The sequence below is a fragment of the Cololabis saira genome, chromosome 8 (assembly GCF_033807715.1).
Source record: "Cololabis saira isolate AMF1-May2022 chromosome 8, fColSai1.1, whole genome shotgun sequence".
NCBI classification, from domain to species: domain Eukaryota; kingdom Metazoa; phylum Chordata; class Actinopteri; order Beloniformes; family Belonidae; genus Cololabis; species Cololabis saira.
The window spans coordinates 43,040,449-43,059,043 of NC_084594.1; the positions used below are offsets into that span (position 1 = coordinate 43,040,449).

Genomic DNA, 18,595 nt, shown 5'->3' on the forward strand with positions numbered 1-18,595 from the left:
AAGTAAATTATTGATAAGATAAGAATTTTTATTTGTCATTGAGCCTTCGTCCCGATACAACGATATACGATTCCAGTAAAGCCCATCAAAGAGAACAAAAAAAACAAACCCCAACATAGGACATGGAAGACAGGTGCCTGAGGCCCTGCCCTTATCATTAGCTGAGAAAGGATGACATCTTCACACTGTGTAAAAACACAGTATGATATCACCAATCACACATTTATCAATAAGTATTATACATTTTTACACATTTTATAACTAATTACAGACAGATGTTTCAAAGTGTTTCAAGCCTCTGAGGTCAAAAGTATACTTACACTTTCTACTGAAGAACCAATTGTTGTGTATATATTGAATAATGTATTATTAAATGTTAAATTCTTCCAGGTGTTGTTTAGGTAGAGTACTGTCTTGGACCACTACAAGCATCTTACTGTCAGTTTCGTCCACTCCAAGAAGAGAAAGTAATTCAGATAATTTGAGGTCAAATAAACTGGTGTGGCATAGAAGAGTTCTTTCTGTGCTCTTACTTACAGCCCAGAACCTGTTTAAAATCAAAAGCATAGGAAGGTGCATCAGGAGGAAGCTGAGCCAGAGTCTTCAACATCTGTAGAGTCACATTCATCAGCGGACTCCGTGAGAGCAGGGTACGGCCGTGGCTGGTCCAGATTCACGTAAGTCACATTCAAACTGATGTAGTGTTCTCCTTCCAAGCCTGACTGGATGGTGGAAACAGCCAGCACTAACGTAGCGAAGCTGGGCCTCAGCTCCGGATCAGGGTCCCAGCACTGCAGCATGATTTGATACCTGGAATAACCCGGAGAGACTCTGGGTGAGGAAGGACAGAATGGCCATCACAGTCGTATACCCTGGTAGATGGTTTGAATATTCCACCCACTCATGACGATTTGCATCTTGATTAGCTGTAGCTGTAGTAATTATAATAGTAATAATCTGGCTACTTCTTAACCCAGTTCAGTATCAACTTATTTTAGACCCATATTTGATACACAATACGTATTTCTCAAATTTTATCAGACCACTTAAAACATTTATTTTACCTTGCACATCAATCTTTCTTCTACAACTGTCTCTATAATTTAGTTTTAAAAGTATTATTGTGTGACTTTGCTTGAAGAGTTTTATTTAGGATTTAGAGTGCCTCATAGCACAGAAACTGCTCTGGTGAAAGTCACCAATGATCTCCTCTTGTTATACCGGTCTATAAAACCAGGGTAAGCTAACCAGTTGGTCAGACTACAAGCACATCTTAAAGTCATAAAGACCTAGATGACTAAACTTTCTCCAGCTATATACAAATAAAACTGAAGTTGTTGTATTTGGACCTCCGTGCTTCGGGGACATATTGTCTAGCTATGTAGTTACTCTAGTATCACCTTGGCCTCTAGTACTACAGTTAGGAACCTGGGGGTTATTTTTGAACAAGATCCTATCCTTTAAGTCACAAATTAAACAGGTTTCTAGGACCACATTTTTCACCGTTATAATATTGTTAAAATTAGGAAATTTTGTCTACTACCACTACTACTACTACTACTATGATTTAGCAGATGCTTTTATCCAAAAGCGACTTATATCTGAAAGAACAACACAGGCAAGAAATCAGTCTCTGGTGCCTGTCGTGGCGGCAACCCCTGAATCCGGTGGTGGACACCGGAAGTAAGGGATGCTGTCAGACTGAAGAAGGAGTCCTACCATGTTGGTCTGTGAGACTCCTGACGCAGTAGATAGGTACCGCCAGGCTAAGCAAGCAGCAGCTCGGGCAGTCATGGAGGCAAAAACTTTGGTCTGGGAGGAGTTTGGTGAGACCATGGAGAAAGTCAGCCTCGAAGAAATTCTGGCAAACCATTCGTCACCTCAGAAAGGGGGAAGCAGTACTCTGACGGTGCAGGTGGGGAACTGTTGACCTCGATTGGGGACATCGTGGAAGGAATACTTCGAGGATCTCCTCAACCCAACTGACATGCCTTCCATTGAGGAAGCAGAGACTGTAGACTCTGAGATGTACTCGTCCATAACCCAAGCCAAGGTCACTGAGGTGGTTCGTAAGCTCCTCAGTGGCACCGGGGGTGGATGAGATTCGCCCTGAGTACCTCAATTCTCTGGATGTTATAGGGCTGTCTTGGTTGACACGCCTCTGCAACATTGCATGTAAGAAGGGAACAGTGCGACTCAAGTGGCAAACCGGGGTGGTGGTCACTCTTTTTTAAAAAGGGGGACCGGAGAATGTGTTCCAACTGTAGGGGGATCGCACTTCTCAGCCTCTCTGGGAAAGTCTACGCCAGATGAAAAACCTTTATTGTCCCCGTAGGGAGATTCGGTTTGTCAGCCAGCAACAGAACAGTTTAAGAAGAGTTAAAATAAGTTAAAAAGAGTTAAGTTAAAAAGCAGAGTAGATTAGTTGGTAATAAAAACCGTTTAAGAGGCAGTAAGTCAGACTTGTTCCCAGTGCATGTTGGACTTCGGCAGCGCTGCCCTTTTGTCACCGGTCCTGTTAATAATTTTTATGGACAGGATTTCTAGGCGTAGCCAGGGGCCGGAGGGAATCTGGTTTGGGAACCACAGGATTTCATCTCTGTTTTTTGCATATGATGTTGTCCTGTTGGCTTCATCGGACCGGGACCATCAACATGTGCTGGGGCGGTTTGAAGCCGAGTGCAAAGTGCCAGGGATGAGAATCAGCTCCTCCAAAACCGAAGCCATGGTTCTCCACCGGGAAAAGGTGGCGTGCCTTCTCCGGGTGGATGGAGAAGTCCTGCCTCAGGTGGAGGAGTATCAAGTATCTTGGGGTCTTGTTCATGAATGAGAGAACGATGGAGCAGTTATGCAGTCGGTGTACCGGACCGTCATGGTGAAGAAGGAGCTGAGTCGAAAGGCGAAGCTCTCGATTTACTGGTCAATCTACGCACCTACCCTCACCTATGGTCATGAACTTTAGGAAATAACAAAAAGAACAAGATTGCGGATACAAGTGGCCGAGATGAGTTTCCTCTGCAGGGTGGCTGGACGCTCCCTTAGAGATAGGGTGAGGAGTTCGGTCACCCGGGAGGAGCTCGGAGTCGAGCCGCTGCTCCTTCACATTGAGAGGAGTCAGCTGAGGTGGCTTGGGCATCTGATCGGATCCACCTGGACGCCTCCCTAGGGAGGTGTTCCAGGCTTGTCCCTCCTCCCTAGGGAGGTGTTCCAGGCATGTCCCTCCTCCCTAGCGAGGTGTTCCAGACATGTCCCACCGGGAGGAGACCCCGGGGAAGACCCAGGACACGCTGGAGACACTATGTCTCTCGGCTGGCCTGGGAACGCCTCGGACTCCCCTCTGAAGAGCTGGACAAAATGTCTGGGGTGAGGGAAGTCTGGGCATCTCTGCTAAGACTGCTGCCCCTGCGACCCGGGAATGGATGAGCGAAAGAAAATGGATGGATGGATGGATGGATGGATGGATGGATGGATGGATGGATGGATGGATGGATGGATGGATGGATGGATGGATGGATGGATGGATGGATGGATGGACTGAATTGCTTTGGTGATTAAAACATTAGTTCTGATTGAAACTACCTGCATGAGTACCAGTTAAAGTGAAAACTTGATTGAAAGTATTTTCACCTCCTTTTTAGCGACACTAGTTGCCTGCAAAACACTTTGTGGCTTAGCAGGTAAAATAAAAGACTACATTAGTTACAGGAAGCTTTTTACATAATCCAGATTAGTTACTATTGACGTGTTAGTGGTATTAATCCTCTCATAACCCAGACAGTTATTATGGTGGTGATTTAGCTTGGAGCCTTGAAGTATACAGGTTTCTGACTGACATTTATCCATGTGGCCTCAACCTCATTTAAAACACCTCCACTGACAAAACATATTCTAAATAGTTGATTTACTAGAGTAACAACATACTGTTCAAGGTGTTTATAATTTAAACACTCAAGTCACGCTGTTGTGTGGACAAAATTAAGTTTATGGGCTTTCTCGTATTAAAAAAAAAGCAAATTTTCTTTCAAAGAGCGGCGACAGAGTACATATTAAAATGACATTGCATAACCACAATGAAATAACAAGTAGTGGACAATTTATAAGTTTCACACTACTGAGTAACCGTATACGTTTTTTATGCTTTGTGCAGGATTTGAATGCCTGTAGCACTCCTAATGTTAATAAAGTGTGTTATGTTTGAATGATGGTGGGAAAGTATGGTACTTACAACGGGTCGGGGCAGTACTGCGGCTGGGGAAGCCTCCTGCCCTTCATCAAGTAATGTGTTATGTCATATGGGTCCACCTCTGGGTAGGGGCTGGCTCCTCTGGTCAGCATCTCCCACATCAACACACCAAAGGACCACTGTATCAGGAAAAGAAAACGATTACAGCAAGAGGAAAAAAAATCAGTCTAATTCACTCATTAACTTTAAAACTGTCCTGACAAAATAACACAACTGGAGTAAAAGTTTAATTCTGAATCTTGACACAAGACTAAGACAGTTTACCTTTAACTCTACTACCATGAACCTTAAAATCACCTTGCGATAGTATGCCAGTATAAATCTGAACATACGTACCACGTCTGATTTGGAAGTGAATTTCTGGGTTTGCAGACTCTCAATTGCCATCCATTTGACGGGAAGTTTAGCTTTTCTGTGGTCCTGAATACTGTAATATTCCTTATCAAAAACATCTCTCGCCATGCCAAAATCTGCCACTTTCACTGTGTAGGACTCATCCAGCCTTAAGAGACAAAACCGAGGTGATATCAACGCAATACACAATATCTACAAGTATGAAACACTGCGAATTGTCTCGAAATGAGACTGATAATCTGGCTCTCTGCATATTACACAACTCACATGCAATTGCGTGCAGCAAGATCTCTGTGCACAAATTTCTTCTGAGCCAAATACTCCATTCCTTTAGCAACCTGCAGCCCGAAGCCAATGAGATCCTTCACAGTGGGGTTCTAAACACATCCAACAAAGATATTACCAAACCCTTGAACTATCTATCAAACACTTCACGGGTGATTGTACTTAAGTCAGATGATCAAATTTGATGCAGCTATCACACCCTCTTCTCGCAGCGTATGAAGTGCCGCAGATCTCCATGTTTCATGTATGGCAGCACCACTAGAGGAAGTCCTTCCTGCGGCAGGAGGATGCCCAGCAGGGACAGCACGTTGGTGTGGTGGAATCCCTTCATTATGATGCCTTCCTTCAGAAACTGCTCCACCTCCTCAACATCTGTTATTCCTGTGGACATTATTGAGCATGGACAGTTCACTTATCTTTTTCAAAACTTCTTAAAGTCTGCCTTAAAAGATACTCAGGGTATAATGCAATTTTTGAGAGGAGACACTTTTTTATTTTTTGGAAGTCATAGAAACTAAGGTTAAAGAAAAATACTTAACTATTTAAGGACTTGACGGCACAGTGAATTTCTTTGTCGGTCGAGTCTGTGAAGTAACCATGATAAACTGTTCCGAAATGGCCTACAGAGAAAACAACACAGTGAGATAGACAAAGGAAGGTAATGTTCCCTCAAGATACAAAAACGATCTTGGATACAGACGGCTTTCCTACCCTTCCCTATGATCCGATGATGTTGCACTATAAGCATCTCAGCAGGTATAAGAACATCCTTCACTTCCTCCAACAACTCTGGCCTAAAGCTGGAAATGGATATCTTCTCTGCAGGCATAAGGGGAGCAAGGGCTGGATCTATAGTGCCTGCAGTGTAGCCCAGGCTGGGAAACGGCCTGACCGGCGGGGTCGGCGGACTCCGGGAGACTCCTACTGAAATGTAGGACAGCTGTTAAGGACTTAACTTTTGTCTGTGTACACCAGAATATCATGTGTCATCAACATCATAGTCACCTCTTCTGTAGTCTCCGATCGGTGACATGTCCACTGTATTAATACCTGAGCGGAGAGCACCGTGGGCTAAAGCTTCTACCATCGAGGCTGAAAAAACATTTCACAATTCTTTATTTTAATCATCAACCGAAAAAAAGAACAGACGTACGTGTCTACAGATCTGTTCAAAGTTCACACAAGGAGAGAACCGTTCACCTTTCTTCTTTTTCCTCAAGTGTTTCATAACAACAAAAGCCAGCACTGCTCCGGCCACCAGAGCAGCCAGGATTCCAAGAGAAACTCCCAACATGTAGTGGTTGTTCACCTTCACCACGATGCCCACGTTGTGAACCTGCCCATTGATGGAGATCTGGAGAAGAGTCCAAACACACACTTGAAGCACTACTATGGTTTCAAATCTGTTGCTTTTGGGTGTGTGTTTTTCCTTGTAATCTTTGAAATGCTTTTGCCACTTTATGGGAAATTTACAACCCACATGACAGGGGGCCACCACCCATGTGACAGGTGGCCCCCACATGTGACAGGGGATCACACATATTACAGGGGCCCACCACATGTCACAGGGGGCCCACACATGTCACAGGGGGCCCCCACATGTCCCAGGTGGCCCACACATGTGACAGGGGCCCCACACATGTGACAGGGGGCCCCCCACATGTGACAGGTGGCCCCCACATGTCACAGGGGGCCTCACATGTCACAGGGGGCCCCACATGTCACAGAGGGCCCCCACATGTCACAGGGGGCCCACACATGTGACAGAGGGCCCCCCACCAGAGCTGTCTGGGAGATTTGCGAGGCCCTGTGCGAAATGGCTGGGGGGGGCCCTTGTGCGTGAGCCTAGCGAGCGCGCGAAATTTTTGGGTTTTTCGGGTCGGATCGGGTGTCTATATGCGCAATTTTAACTCTTTAATTAGCAAAATACTGGATACCTTCCCCTGCCTCATCATCATCTCTTGCCTCGACGCGGGGCCCCATGGCTGCTTGAGACCCGGGCGGATCGGTGATTTTTGTAACAAATTTATCAAACAAGCCTTTCAGAGAGGCATTAAACTCTTCCATTTTCTTTAGTTTTTTTTCTTTTTTCATCCCCTGATGGAAATTTCCTGAATCTGTCTCGTTCTCTCGACATTGTGTGACAGTTTGTTCTAACTCCCCCCGTCTGGATCAGAGCAGCTTGTGTCTGCGCTTGGTCTGATCAGTTGTATTGAACAACAGACACATATACACATTGCACATATATTTATTGATATGCACAGACTAGTACACATTTAGGTCTGTAATGGAACGTGACTGTTGATATTTAAAAGGTAAAAAATGTTTAAAAAAAATTTTAAAAAAATTATTTTTTTTAAAAACGGCCCATAGCGCGAGGCCCCTAGGGGCGCACACCCCTTGCGGCGGCCCTGCCCCCCACATGTAACAGGGGATCACACATATTACAGGGGGCCCACACATGTGACGGGGGGATCAAACATGGTACATTGGGCCCACACATGTTACAGGGGGGCCCTACATGTCACAGGGGGCCCCCACATGTCACAGGGGGCCCACACATGTCACAGGGGCCCCACACATGTCACAGGGGGCCCCCACGTCACAGGGGGCCCACACATGTGACACATGTGACAGGCGGATCATGTGAGTGCTGTGGGTTCTGCAGGTTCCATCACACATGGTGTTGAGTCAAGATAATCTAGTGAATGAGTTATTATCTAAAAGGAAGCACAACCAACCTTCACTGGCAGCCCCTCACTGGGAATGGTTATGTTTTTGGGGATCCTGCAGGTTATCTCGTTATCCAGGACTTTAGCATCACAGTCAACATCCGCCACCGTCATAACGATGGACATGCATGAGCTCACCAGGTTCAGCTTCTGATGCTGCGAACAGAGGATTCAAAGAGATAAGACATTTAAAAATATCCTTCATAATTACTGCATATCCACACGCATGAACCTACATGTAGTGAGACTTCATCAAACCCTGGGTACAAACTTAGTACACGTCCTTCTGTTTCAAACGGTATGGGCTCGCCATAAGGGTGATAGGAGAACTCTTGGTTCCAAAGGCCCAGAGCTCCGTCCATATCAAAAGACAGCTGTCCTTCCTCAGTCTCATCCCGGTGGAATGCAGGGGTGATGCACTCCATCCGTTTAGGCTGGGACTTCCCTGTGCACTCCTGACAAAAATGTTATTATAAATTTAAATATTAAAGCACATTGTCCCAATGTTAACCAAGTAAATGTACGCATGTATTCTTCCATGATTTATGATGAATGGGGTACCCTTAACACAGGTTTCAAGTGGCTTTCATTGGGTTTGAAGCGGATTATGGTGCGGTAAACAGAATCCAGGTGCTCTCCTTCAATCACAATCCTAGAACCTCTAGATTCCAACACACAGAGACAGATGCTTATACTACTATAATGTGAAATTAATCTAGGCCTGATCAGAAAATGTTCACATGTATGAACACAAATACAAAGTATGCAGTGATTCCATTTGGCTTTTATTTCTTTGCAGACATCATGACAAACATGCAGCTACAGCTTTGTAATGTTTCTTTCTCTGTTTTGTGCTGCTCGGCCAAAATGTTCAGTGATCTTTTGCCCATGTTGTTATATGAAACTGTTAATGAATGACCGTTTGTGTCACGAGAAAGAACTTGTAGTAGAATTGTAGTAGGTAGAGGACAAGAGCTCTGCTGAAGCCAGTTCTCTTCAAATCTGATTCCCCCTTTTTGTTTAACAATATACACATCTGGACACATGAGTTTGTATCCTTCTGGTTAAAGAAAGAAAACAGTAACTGAAAATGACAAAAGTAATAATTAACTGAAGATCAAAGAATGAAAAATCAGACATTGATTTTGAATTGTAATTCAACAGAATCAATAAAAACGAAGAACACACAGGGGGACAGGTGCAAAGGATCAGGCAGGAAGTCAAACAGGTCAATGGAAACTAAAGACATACTTTCAAAATAAAACAGGAAATACTCAAAACCTAAAACTGTGACATAAAACTAAGAGTGAAAAAATAATCCTGTAACTGAAATAAAAACAAAAAGATTTTTTTAGGAAACTTTGACTTAATAGAAACTAAAATAAACAATGCAAAACTAACTAAAACAAAATTTACTTGCAGGTGAAATTATCCTTGTTTTCATCATTGTTTCGTTCCTTTTGTTTTGTTTATCTTCATTTTTCTAATTTTCTAATTACCAATTATTTTTTTTTCTAATTCTTATTACTCAAAGGAAAGAATTAAGGATTTTCGTACCATACGGCATTGTTGATATGATTCCGTCATCCTGATTGTATATTGTCAATATCTGTAAGTCAACACCTCAAAAACTAAAACTAAACTTAAACTACTGATGCACTTGTTAAGCCAACTAAGACTAAACTGAAATACACAAAATGAAAAAATGAAATAAAAGTAAAAACCATTTTAAAAATGCAAATCTATTCTAACTCTGATAGAACAGCATGTTAAAGGAAAAGGCACAAGAGGACAACTTAGGACAAACTGATGACAAAAAATACGAATGGAAACCAAAGTCTCCAGAACAACTTCCAAAAAGCTTCAGGATGAACTCAAAGGTCCAGATCCATCAGTGTCAGATCACACCGTCCATCACTGATGGGACCAAGGTGGACGGCTGAGGAGGACTCCACCGTTAGAAGGACATCAGGAAAAATAAAAACAGACTGAATTTTAACAAGCCACAAAGCTTCTGGGAGAACGTCCTTTGGACAGATGAGACTAAACTGGAGCTTTTGGACGTCACATTAGCTCTATGTTTACAGAGGCAAAAATGAGTCCTTCAAAAAAAAAAGTAGACTGTATCGATTGTGAGACATGGAGGTGGATCAGTTCTGTTCTGGCGCTGCTTTGCTGCGTCTGGTACCAGGGGTCTTGACTCAGTGCAGGTTCAATGAAATCTCAAGATCATCAAGACCTTCTGGAGACAAATGTGCTGCCCAGAGTCAGAAAGCTTGGTCTCAGTCACAGGTCATTGGTCCTCCAACAGGATCATGACCCAAAACAAACACCTAGAACCAGCCCAGAACCACTCAGAACCAAACACTGGACTATTCTGAAGTGTCCTTCCATGAGTCCTGATCTACATCCTGTTGAACATCTGTAGAACCATCTGGAACCTACAGTCTGGAGAAGAAACCCTTCAAACCTGAGATCTGGAGACGTTCGTTCATGAGAACCTGAGAGGACACTCATCACTGGATAGAAGTGATCGACTCAAAAGGTTTTGAAACTAATTAAAGTTACAAGTGCCGTTGATCGGGCACTTCGCACCTATGTCCACCAGCCCAAGGTGCAACGACCTCTTCACTCCTCTGCTAAGTCACGTACACATGAACTGCATTAAGCATATCTTGTGATAATACCAGAACAGCCACGTCCCTAAATCTATATGTTGTGCCACGAGCCCCTCAGCCGGCAGCCAGCACAGCTGTGGTGGATTCCAATCAGCCCAGCTGCTCCACCATCATGATCAAGGGCTGCCTTCATAAGCTGCTGAGAGACAACGCTCAGCGCTTAGACGTTGATTACTGTGGCGGGTACCTGCAGCAGAGAGTTTGGGCTCTGGTGTTTGTGAGATTTTGTGGATCTGCTGTTTTTGGTTCTGGCTGTTCTTTCCTTGTGTTCCGGGCTCCCTCCAGTCAATCCGGTGTCTCCCTGCTCCACCGTTCCATCCACCTCCCCCGGATTGAGTTTGCTCATTGAGTCCTTTGTTTGCAGCTTCAGTCTCGGTGTCTTTGCTTTTGGGGTCCCTGGCACATTTGGCTGTTTCTGTTCTCGAGTGAGCCTAACACTATACTTTCTACTTTTTCTGTTAGGCGTGATAAACTTCTTAAGGTTATCACGCCTCACACAAGCAATCAAAAACACAAGCTGTCAAAAACACAAGCTGTCAAAAAACCGGACTGGCAGGCTTTTCAGGGTGCATTGAGCATGCATCTGTGATCTGGGAGCAGATTCAGCGTGCCAAAAGGGAGAGGAGCGACCTCCACGTGGTATGGCTCAACCTGGAAAACGCCTATGGCTCAGTACCCTGGATTTCTTCCACATTCCTGTGTGTCAGCAATATCATAGCCAAGTATTTCAACAGCCTGCACATGTGCTTCTCAGTAAATTACTACATGATGGGATGGCAGCGGTTGGAAGTTGGAATTGCCATCGGCTGCTCCATATCACCAATTCTCTTGGTGGCTGCATTTGAGGTTCTGCTCATTGGAGCAAGGCAAATGGCCAGGGGCCTGAAAACACACTCAGGAGGAAGACTCCCCGCTCTGAGAGGGTTCATGGATGATGTGACAAGTATCCTACAAACCCCCCCATGCACAGCACGACTCCTCAAGCTTTTTGACAAACTGACCGTCTGGGCGAGGATGAAGATAAAGCCTGCTAAGTCCAGGAGCCTGTAAATCAGGAAGAGAGGTGATTCCGCTCCTAGCAGAGCAGCCCATCCGAAGCCTCGGAAGGGAGTATAGGTCAGAGCTCTGGGACAGGCAGATGGGGATGGTGGTCCAGAAACAACTGAAAGAGGGGGTTGCAAGGATCGATGGCAGCCAACTTCCTGGGAAGCTGAAGGTGTGGTTTTACCATTTCACGCTTTTCCACCGCGTGATGTGGCCGCTGAAAGTAGGTGAAATTCCATCCTCCCAAGCCAGCAAGATGGACGGCTTCGCCAACGGTTATATCAGGAAGTGGCTGGGCCTCCCCGCTGTTTCTCAGACACAGGTCTTTTCAGCAAGAACATTCTGCATTCTGAAGTCCTTCAATCTGGGTTACAGACAGGAGAAGACCCACCTTGTACTGGACCTGAGGGAATCAAGAGACCAAGCTGTGAAGAGTGCAGAGTTGATTGTCCGCACTGGACGAAAATGGAGGGCCCAGGCGAAAGTGGACCAAGTTGTCTCTAGGCTGAAACACAGGGAGATCCTGGGAAGAGTCCAAGACAGGGCAGGACTGGGCTGGGGGCAACCAGTCCAGTTCTGGTCCAAAGCCTCAAGGCAGCAGAGGATGGCCATGGGAGTGGAAGAGGTCTCAAAGTGGCGCGTGACCAGTATTGGATCAAGGCCGTGGCCCAGGGGAAACGGGAAGCATGGACTCACTGGGAGGATATCATCGAAAGAGTCATAACCTGGGCAGACATCTGGCGAACTCCTCAATCACGGCTCAGCTTCCTTGTGAGGGCAGCGTTTGACACCCTGCCATGCCCGCGAAACCTCGCCCAATGGTTCAGAAGCGAAGGCAAGTGGTTCCTGTGCTGTAAAGACTGTCAGTGTGCAATGTTGCGCTGACGCAGGGGCGCTTCCGGTGGCGACACAATCAGGTTCTAAGGGAGGTTGGAAGGCTGTTGGAGAGTTGCAGTCGGGGAAAACAACTCCACGGATCCCCATCGGCCAAACATTGCATTCGTCAAACCAGGAGAGGTAGGGCAGAAGACAGAGGTGGGAAGATCGCAGCTGCTTACCCCTGGTAAGAGATGGGAGATGCGTGTGGACCTGGACAAGCAGCTAGTCTTCCCAACCGAGGTAACACAGACCACGCTAAGACCAGATGTTGTGATGTGGTCCTCAGCTGCCAGGAAAGTCCTCATCATTGAACTAAATGTGCCCTGGGAGGAGGGAATACCAGTAGCACATGAGTTCGCGCGGTCAAAGTACAGCGACCTGGCAGAGGACTGCAAGGGGGGAGGCTGGTCTGCATCCATTCACCCCGTGGAGGTTGGATGCAGGGGTTTCGTGGGAGGGTCGGCAACACCCCAGTGAGGTCAGTTGCAGGGAGGAGCTGCAGGAGACATCCTTGCATAGCCCCTTCCCCCCCAACGCAAGGTGTCCAGGCTTGGGGGCGAAACATCAGTGAATGGTGGCACCAGCTGACGACCCTGCAGCTGACCTCAAAGTGCACAGAAGGAGGTGCGACAGGCAGAGATGCCAAGCAGTTAGGTCTGTACTTATCAAATAAGTACAGACTCTGAATGTTTCAGATGTCTCTGATCAATCTGAGGGGGGACGGTACATCCAAACGTTAAATAAGTACCTTCTTTTCACCAAATGCTGTTGCTATGCTATGATCAACTATGAGCATATCAATCCATTCAGAGCTGGATTGGATCACACACAGGGAAATTGACGTCTCAAGGAAAATGTATGCTAGAGTTACAGTGAGATGAATTTCATTACAAAACAAAAATTCACAGAATGTGACCAAAATCATGTTACATTGATCAGGTGGTGGCGCAATGGAGTTCATCCAAGAATGTCATATACACTTGTACAGAGTGGAAGACTCATCAAATGTGGGATTTTCTTTTTAATTGTTTATTTTATATGGACGTCACAATGAGAGTGGACAAACCAGGTGCGTTTTTTGAGTGTTTTAGCACATGCACTAATTTGCAACACAGGCGGCTTTTGAAATAAAATTAAAAATGACAAAAAAATACATTTTAAAAAACCAACACGGTGAACAATTACATAACAACAGTAGAATAGAGATAGATTTTCAGAATAAATACATACTGTACATAAGATACAAAGTAAAGGCAACATGGTCAAGAAACCAGTAAAACTATTCATGTGAGCACTGTTTTTATTTTAGCCATTGTTTGAGTCCTTGGTTAAAAGTATTACAGTCTCTAATTGTAGTTTTGGGGCAGACTGGACAACGTTAGAGCAACTTCTCCACTCATGGCGACACATCAAACTTTTCTGCCCTCACACGCTGACGCTCTCTGATAGAAAGACATCTTCAATGTCTTATCTAAAGGGTTTGATCATGTTTGAGGTATCATTCCACTTGGAGCAGGGATGCATAATAGGAAACATTACTTTTTTTGCTGGCGGTACAACCATTCCTGAATAGTCCACTGTATAGTAGTATAGGTATAGTAGTATATACTATAGTATAGTCCACACCCCTCAGTATGACCAAAGCAGATTTGAAAGGACTCTTCAGAGGATCAACCCCGACCAGACTGCAAGCCCTGACATCTCAGGATAGGTACTGAAGGTCGATGTAGATGAACTGTCCATGGTACTGGTGAACATTTTTAACATCTCACTCTGACAAGCATCTATTTTTGCTTGCCTGAAGGCTGCCACTATCATCCCACTCCCATAGTCCTGCAAAGTGATATGCCTGAATGACCATCGGCCCGTGGCCCTCACACCAATAGTCATGAAGGTAAGTTATGGCCCACATTAATGGTTTCATTGACGCCATTTTGGACCCGCACCAATATGCCAACAGGAAAAACCGTTCCACCAATGATGCCATCTCATCGGTGGTCCACACAGCCCTCACCCATCTGGAGGACAGGAATGCATACGCCTGTGTGCTCTTCTAGACTTTTCCTCTGCCTTTAACACAATCATCCCACGGATTCTGATAGTTTCCCTATCTACTCTGGGGCTCAGTCCTTCACTGGGGAACTGGGTCTTGGACTTCCTAACAGACAGGTGCCGAACTGTGAGGATCCACAACATCGCCTTCTCGCCCATCACCATCAACACTGGCTCCCCCCAGGGCTGTGTGTTGAACCCATTCCTGTTCACCCTGCTCACATATGACTCGCTCTCCAACACATCCGAGCTGCAATATCGTTCACTGACGATACAGCAGTGGTAGGACACATCACCAACAAAAGAGGTGGAACTCCTGTTGGGCTGGTGCAGAGACAACAACCTCAGCATCAATGTGAGAAAGACCAAAGAGATGGTGGTGGACTTCCGGAGAATCAGACATTCCCCCCTGTCCCTTGCACATCGAAGACGCAGATGTAGAAATGGGCTCCAGCTATAGGTACCTGGGATTAAGCCTGTTGGAGGACCGGACCAGGAGCCAAAACACCTCCCTGCTGATCAATAAGATCCACCAGCACCTCTGCTTCCTCAAGAAGCTGTGACATACCAGCCTGGGGAGCTTTCTATCCAGGGGCGGTGGAGCGCATCCTCTGCACTGGCACTGTGTGGTATGGAAGCTGCACAGCTGCAGAGAGGAAGGCTTTGCAGAGGGTGGTGTAAGCAGCGCAGAGGCACCAGCAGACCCAGGAGGAGGACCGCCTCTATCCTGAAGGACCACAAACATCCTCTCCTCAGGCAGAAGGCTGCACAGCATCCAGACCAGGACCACCAGACTGAGAAACAGCTTCTTCCCAGAAGGTAGATGCCCACCCACCACAATCACCCCGTCCCTCACACACATACACATACACACACACACACGAGCGCTACAACCCCCTCAAATACTGGACAGTACAGTGCTGCACTAAGGTCTTTACCGGTCGACTCCTGTGCCTCCTAGCCTGAATTTTGCACTAACTCAAGCTCCTATGCAGGTTTATTTATGCACAGTGTATATTTTGGTGTTTTTTTATAGATGTTGTTACTTTTATACTGTTCTTTTTTTATGTAGTGTATATTTTAGCTGTTTTATGGCTGAAACCGGGACCAGGGTCCATTTTAATGCTACATGTATAAATGTGGAACGGTGTGACGTTATAGATCATTTGACCGTCAACCTTTCATTAGTTAGTTCCAAGTTATTTCAGTGAGGGTTGTGGGTTTGTCTTTAACGGTTTCTCTTTTCTCTTTAACGCAAGGATATTAACTCATGCGTCCACATGTGTAAAACGCTGTAGTAGAAGAAAAATTAACATTTTAGTGAATAGTGTGGGTCTGAAAGGCTGAATAGATTAAATGTAATAAGGTTTAGAGGACAAAACATGTAAAATAAATAAAATTACATTCAGGAATCACTGCATCACTTTCAAATTTGCATTTGTTCACCATGCCAACATTTTTCTGATGTGCTTGTACTTTCCCCTAATAACTTAAAGAGAATAAACTGTACAGAAATCAACCATGTCCTCGGTTTTTTCTTCTGTGTCGACAGATCAGGACCCCCTACACAACTGTTTCCGTACCTGTCAAAGCTGCACTCCGGCAGTACCGCTGTAATCTTCGGGTTTTCTTTGTAATAAAACACTTTTGTCGTGCGAACAGGAGACTTGTCAATGAAAACACTGAGCGGGACATCCCTCACTTCTGAGATGGGCTGGGACAGACAGATGATGGATGACACATTGCCCACAGAATCTGTGACACTGAGAGAGACAGAGAACGACTTGTCTTCAGAATTCATCTGAGACACAGATTTAATCTTAGTGTATTTCCAACGGTCAGAAAAAACATACAGTATAAATTTCTTTCACGCTGAGTCAGCCCTCCTTCTCCTCCTTATTAGTTTCCAAAGACAAGTCTAAGCGTGTTTACTCGATAGTTCCCAGCGATAAAAGTATGTGTGCAGCATTTCGTCTACTTAATTCTTGGAAAGCAAGGCTGCAGGGCAGAAACTTAACCTTCTGAGTGAAGTATGTGTGACACAAGGAAATGCATTCCTTCACCTTTTTATGGGGCAGGGCACATCATTAAGAGTGACTCTTCTGGTCTTTCCAGCATCCAGGTGAGTCCCCGTCACTGTGATGAACGTTCCTCCCACACGGGGCCCATAATTCGGCTGGATTTCTGAGATGTTGGGAATCTAGAACAACAGTGTATCTCACTGGTTTAATGAAAGATGCATAAACTGAAAAACACTTGAAACATCTGCATCTTAAAGGGGACCTATTATGAAAAAAAGTTTTTTCTTTTTTTAACATATATAAAGTGGTCTCCCCTCACCCTGCCAACACAGAAAAGATGATATCCCATGAAAATCTGAAAGGTCTGTTCTCCCCCGCCCGACTGAATCCCCCAGTGTCATGTGGTTTCTACGGACCATTTAGATTTGTGCATTTTCTTTACGTCACCAAAATGCAAACCACGCCCTCGGTCTCCTCCGCTGCTGAAACCACGCCCACAACCAGCTCAGCCGGCCGGAGCGTCCGCCATTGTTCAGCAGCGGTGACTGTTTGAACAACGAGGGAGAGTAGAAATGAGATTTTGCATCGACATTTACCCTCATAAAAGGATCAGATCACACAGCACGGACCCGGCAACTGCACACGAGTAAGCGGTAAGTTCCTTTTTTTTATGTTATTTATATTTGTATGATCTTTGCATGGGCTAAGTATTTCTAGTATTTAGCTTAGCTCCGGAGCCCCGGCGCCGCATACGGACCGGACCGTCGAGGAGCCCCGGGCTCGGAGCTCCGAACCCAGGGCTCCGGGAGAGCCGGCGGCTCTATTAGTACCGTAATACATTTTTCTTCTGTGGTTTCAGATCTTTCAAGCACCTGGAGCTGTTCACATTCAGAAGACGCGCGGTCCTTCCTTGAGCCAGCAATAGTTTTATTTATATATTTTAACAATAAAGTTGCCATTTGTGAAAATTCAGTGTTGTGATTTCTTTACAGTTAACAGGATTCATTTGTCTTGTAACATAAGAAGTGAAATGATGAGGAATTGGAGTAAATAACCGTGGTGTACCTGTTTAGAATTAAATTCAATCTTCCTGTGTGAAGACGAGGTGACTAAAGGCTGATTTATGGTTCCGCGTTACACCAACGCAGAGCCTATGCGTAGGGTACGTGTCGATTTAACGCAGAACCGTGGACACGCTTTGCTACGCAGCCGCTGCTATTCTCCCCGGAGCGACGCTTTGTTCCCTCCCCTCCTACACGTCATTCAAGCAGCCAATCAGCGCAGAGCCTCATTATCATACCCCCCCTTCCCTTAGAATGGAGCACAGAAAAAGGGGTTAGAAGCGGTAAAACTAGTGACATGCCCCACAGGCTGAATTTCTGATTTATGTAGAAAAAACAAGCTTTAGATTGTTTTTAAGACATTCAAGGCCTGTTTAAAATATACATTAAATGCCATAATATGTCCCCTTTAAACATCTTAAACATTCTGGTGAGCGTGACTTTTTAGACGATTACCACGAATGCAAAGCCTGGAATTTCGGCCTTCCCGTCAATAGCGTAGTGGCCTTCCACCTTGCCCTCGTGCACTTCCACCGTGATGTCGACTGGTTTGGACAGGTTAGTGGTCCCAGAGCGAATCTTACATACTAAACTGAGCAAGGGAACAAGAAATTATTTGCAGATTAGTTTGGTTGCAAGACAGAAAGAAGGGGAAGGAAATCACATGTTTGTAGTTTATCTTTAGAGCAGAGGGTGGATTTTCCAAAGTACGATTGCAGCGTCGGGTCACGGCATCACTCACTGGCTGTTGTTGCTCTTGAGGGGAATCAGGGTGCAGGCGGTGTGACCTACTCGGACCTGGTGGGTCCTGGAAGTGATAGCGGGCCTTAAAGGTGACTGGAACTCACTTCCACAAACTGTGAGCTCTGTTTGACCGTCAGGGGGAGCGGCCCGCGGAAAAAACTATATCAATGAAACAGAATATATATGGCATCTGTTTGACAGCAACCTGTACAAAGATGCATTTGTACTCTGCGCTACAGACCAAACCTCACCCCGGTGATCTCAGGCGGGCAGGATTCATTTCTCCAGCGTCTTTGGCACTCACTCTCCCATGAACACACTCCGGAGCACCAGCCACAGCCCATGAACTTTGGCGCCGTCAGACACACGGCACAGGTCATGAAGTGCTGACAGCCCGGCCCTCGCTGAGGCACCTGAATCATCTGCACGGTGAAAAACATACCTGCATACATTAATGAGGTTAGTACTGCAGCTGCATCGCAGGACTAATCAGCCAGCCATC

General features: G+C 45.5%; 1 protein-coding gene across 1 annotated transcript in view; it reads right to left on the reverse strand.

Moving 5' to 3' along the window:
- Nucleotides 1–388: 388 nt before the first annotated feature.
- mst1rb (macrophage stimulating 1 receptor b) overlaps nucleotides 389–18,595 on the reverse strand; it is a 30,925-nt gene continuing 12,718 nt past the window's right edge. The window contains exons 5-21 of the mRNA XM_061728026.1: nucleotides 18,345–18,515; nucleotides 18,092–18,252; nucleotides 17,806–17,941; nucleotides 16,331–16,467; nucleotides 15,851–16,030; nucleotides 8,176–8,275; nucleotides 7,851–8,069; nucleotides 7,624–7,770; nucleotides 6,083–6,236; nucleotides 5,888–5,974; nucleotides 5,594–5,806; nucleotides 5,422–5,502; nucleotides 5,082–5,263; nucleotides 4,865–4,974; nucleotides 4,580–4,745; nucleotides 4,226–4,362; nucleotides 389–810 (exon numbers count right to left, since the gene is read on the reverse strand). Of these exons, the coding sequence (XP_061584010.1) occupies nucleotides 579–810; nucleotides 4,226–4,362; nucleotides 4,580–4,745; nucleotides 4,865–4,974; nucleotides 5,082–5,263; nucleotides 5,422–5,502; nucleotides 5,594–5,806; nucleotides 5,888–5,974; nucleotides 6,083–6,236; nucleotides 7,624–7,770; nucleotides 7,851–8,069; nucleotides 8,176–8,275; nucleotides 15,851–16,030; nucleotides 16,331–16,467; nucleotides 17,806–17,941; nucleotides 18,092–18,252; nucleotides 18,345–18,515 (2,613 nt within the window). The 3' untranslated portion in view covers nucleotides 389–578. The remainder of the gene's footprint in view (nucleotides 811–4,225; nucleotides 4,363–4,579; nucleotides 4,746–4,864; nucleotides 4,975–5,081; nucleotides 5,264–5,421; nucleotides 5,503–5,593; nucleotides 5,807–5,887; nucleotides 5,975–6,082; nucleotides 6,237–7,623; nucleotides 7,771–7,850; nucleotides 8,070–8,175; nucleotides 8,276–15,850; nucleotides 16,031–16,330; nucleotides 16,468–17,805; nucleotides 17,942–18,091; nucleotides 18,253–18,344; nucleotides 18,516–18,595) is intronic.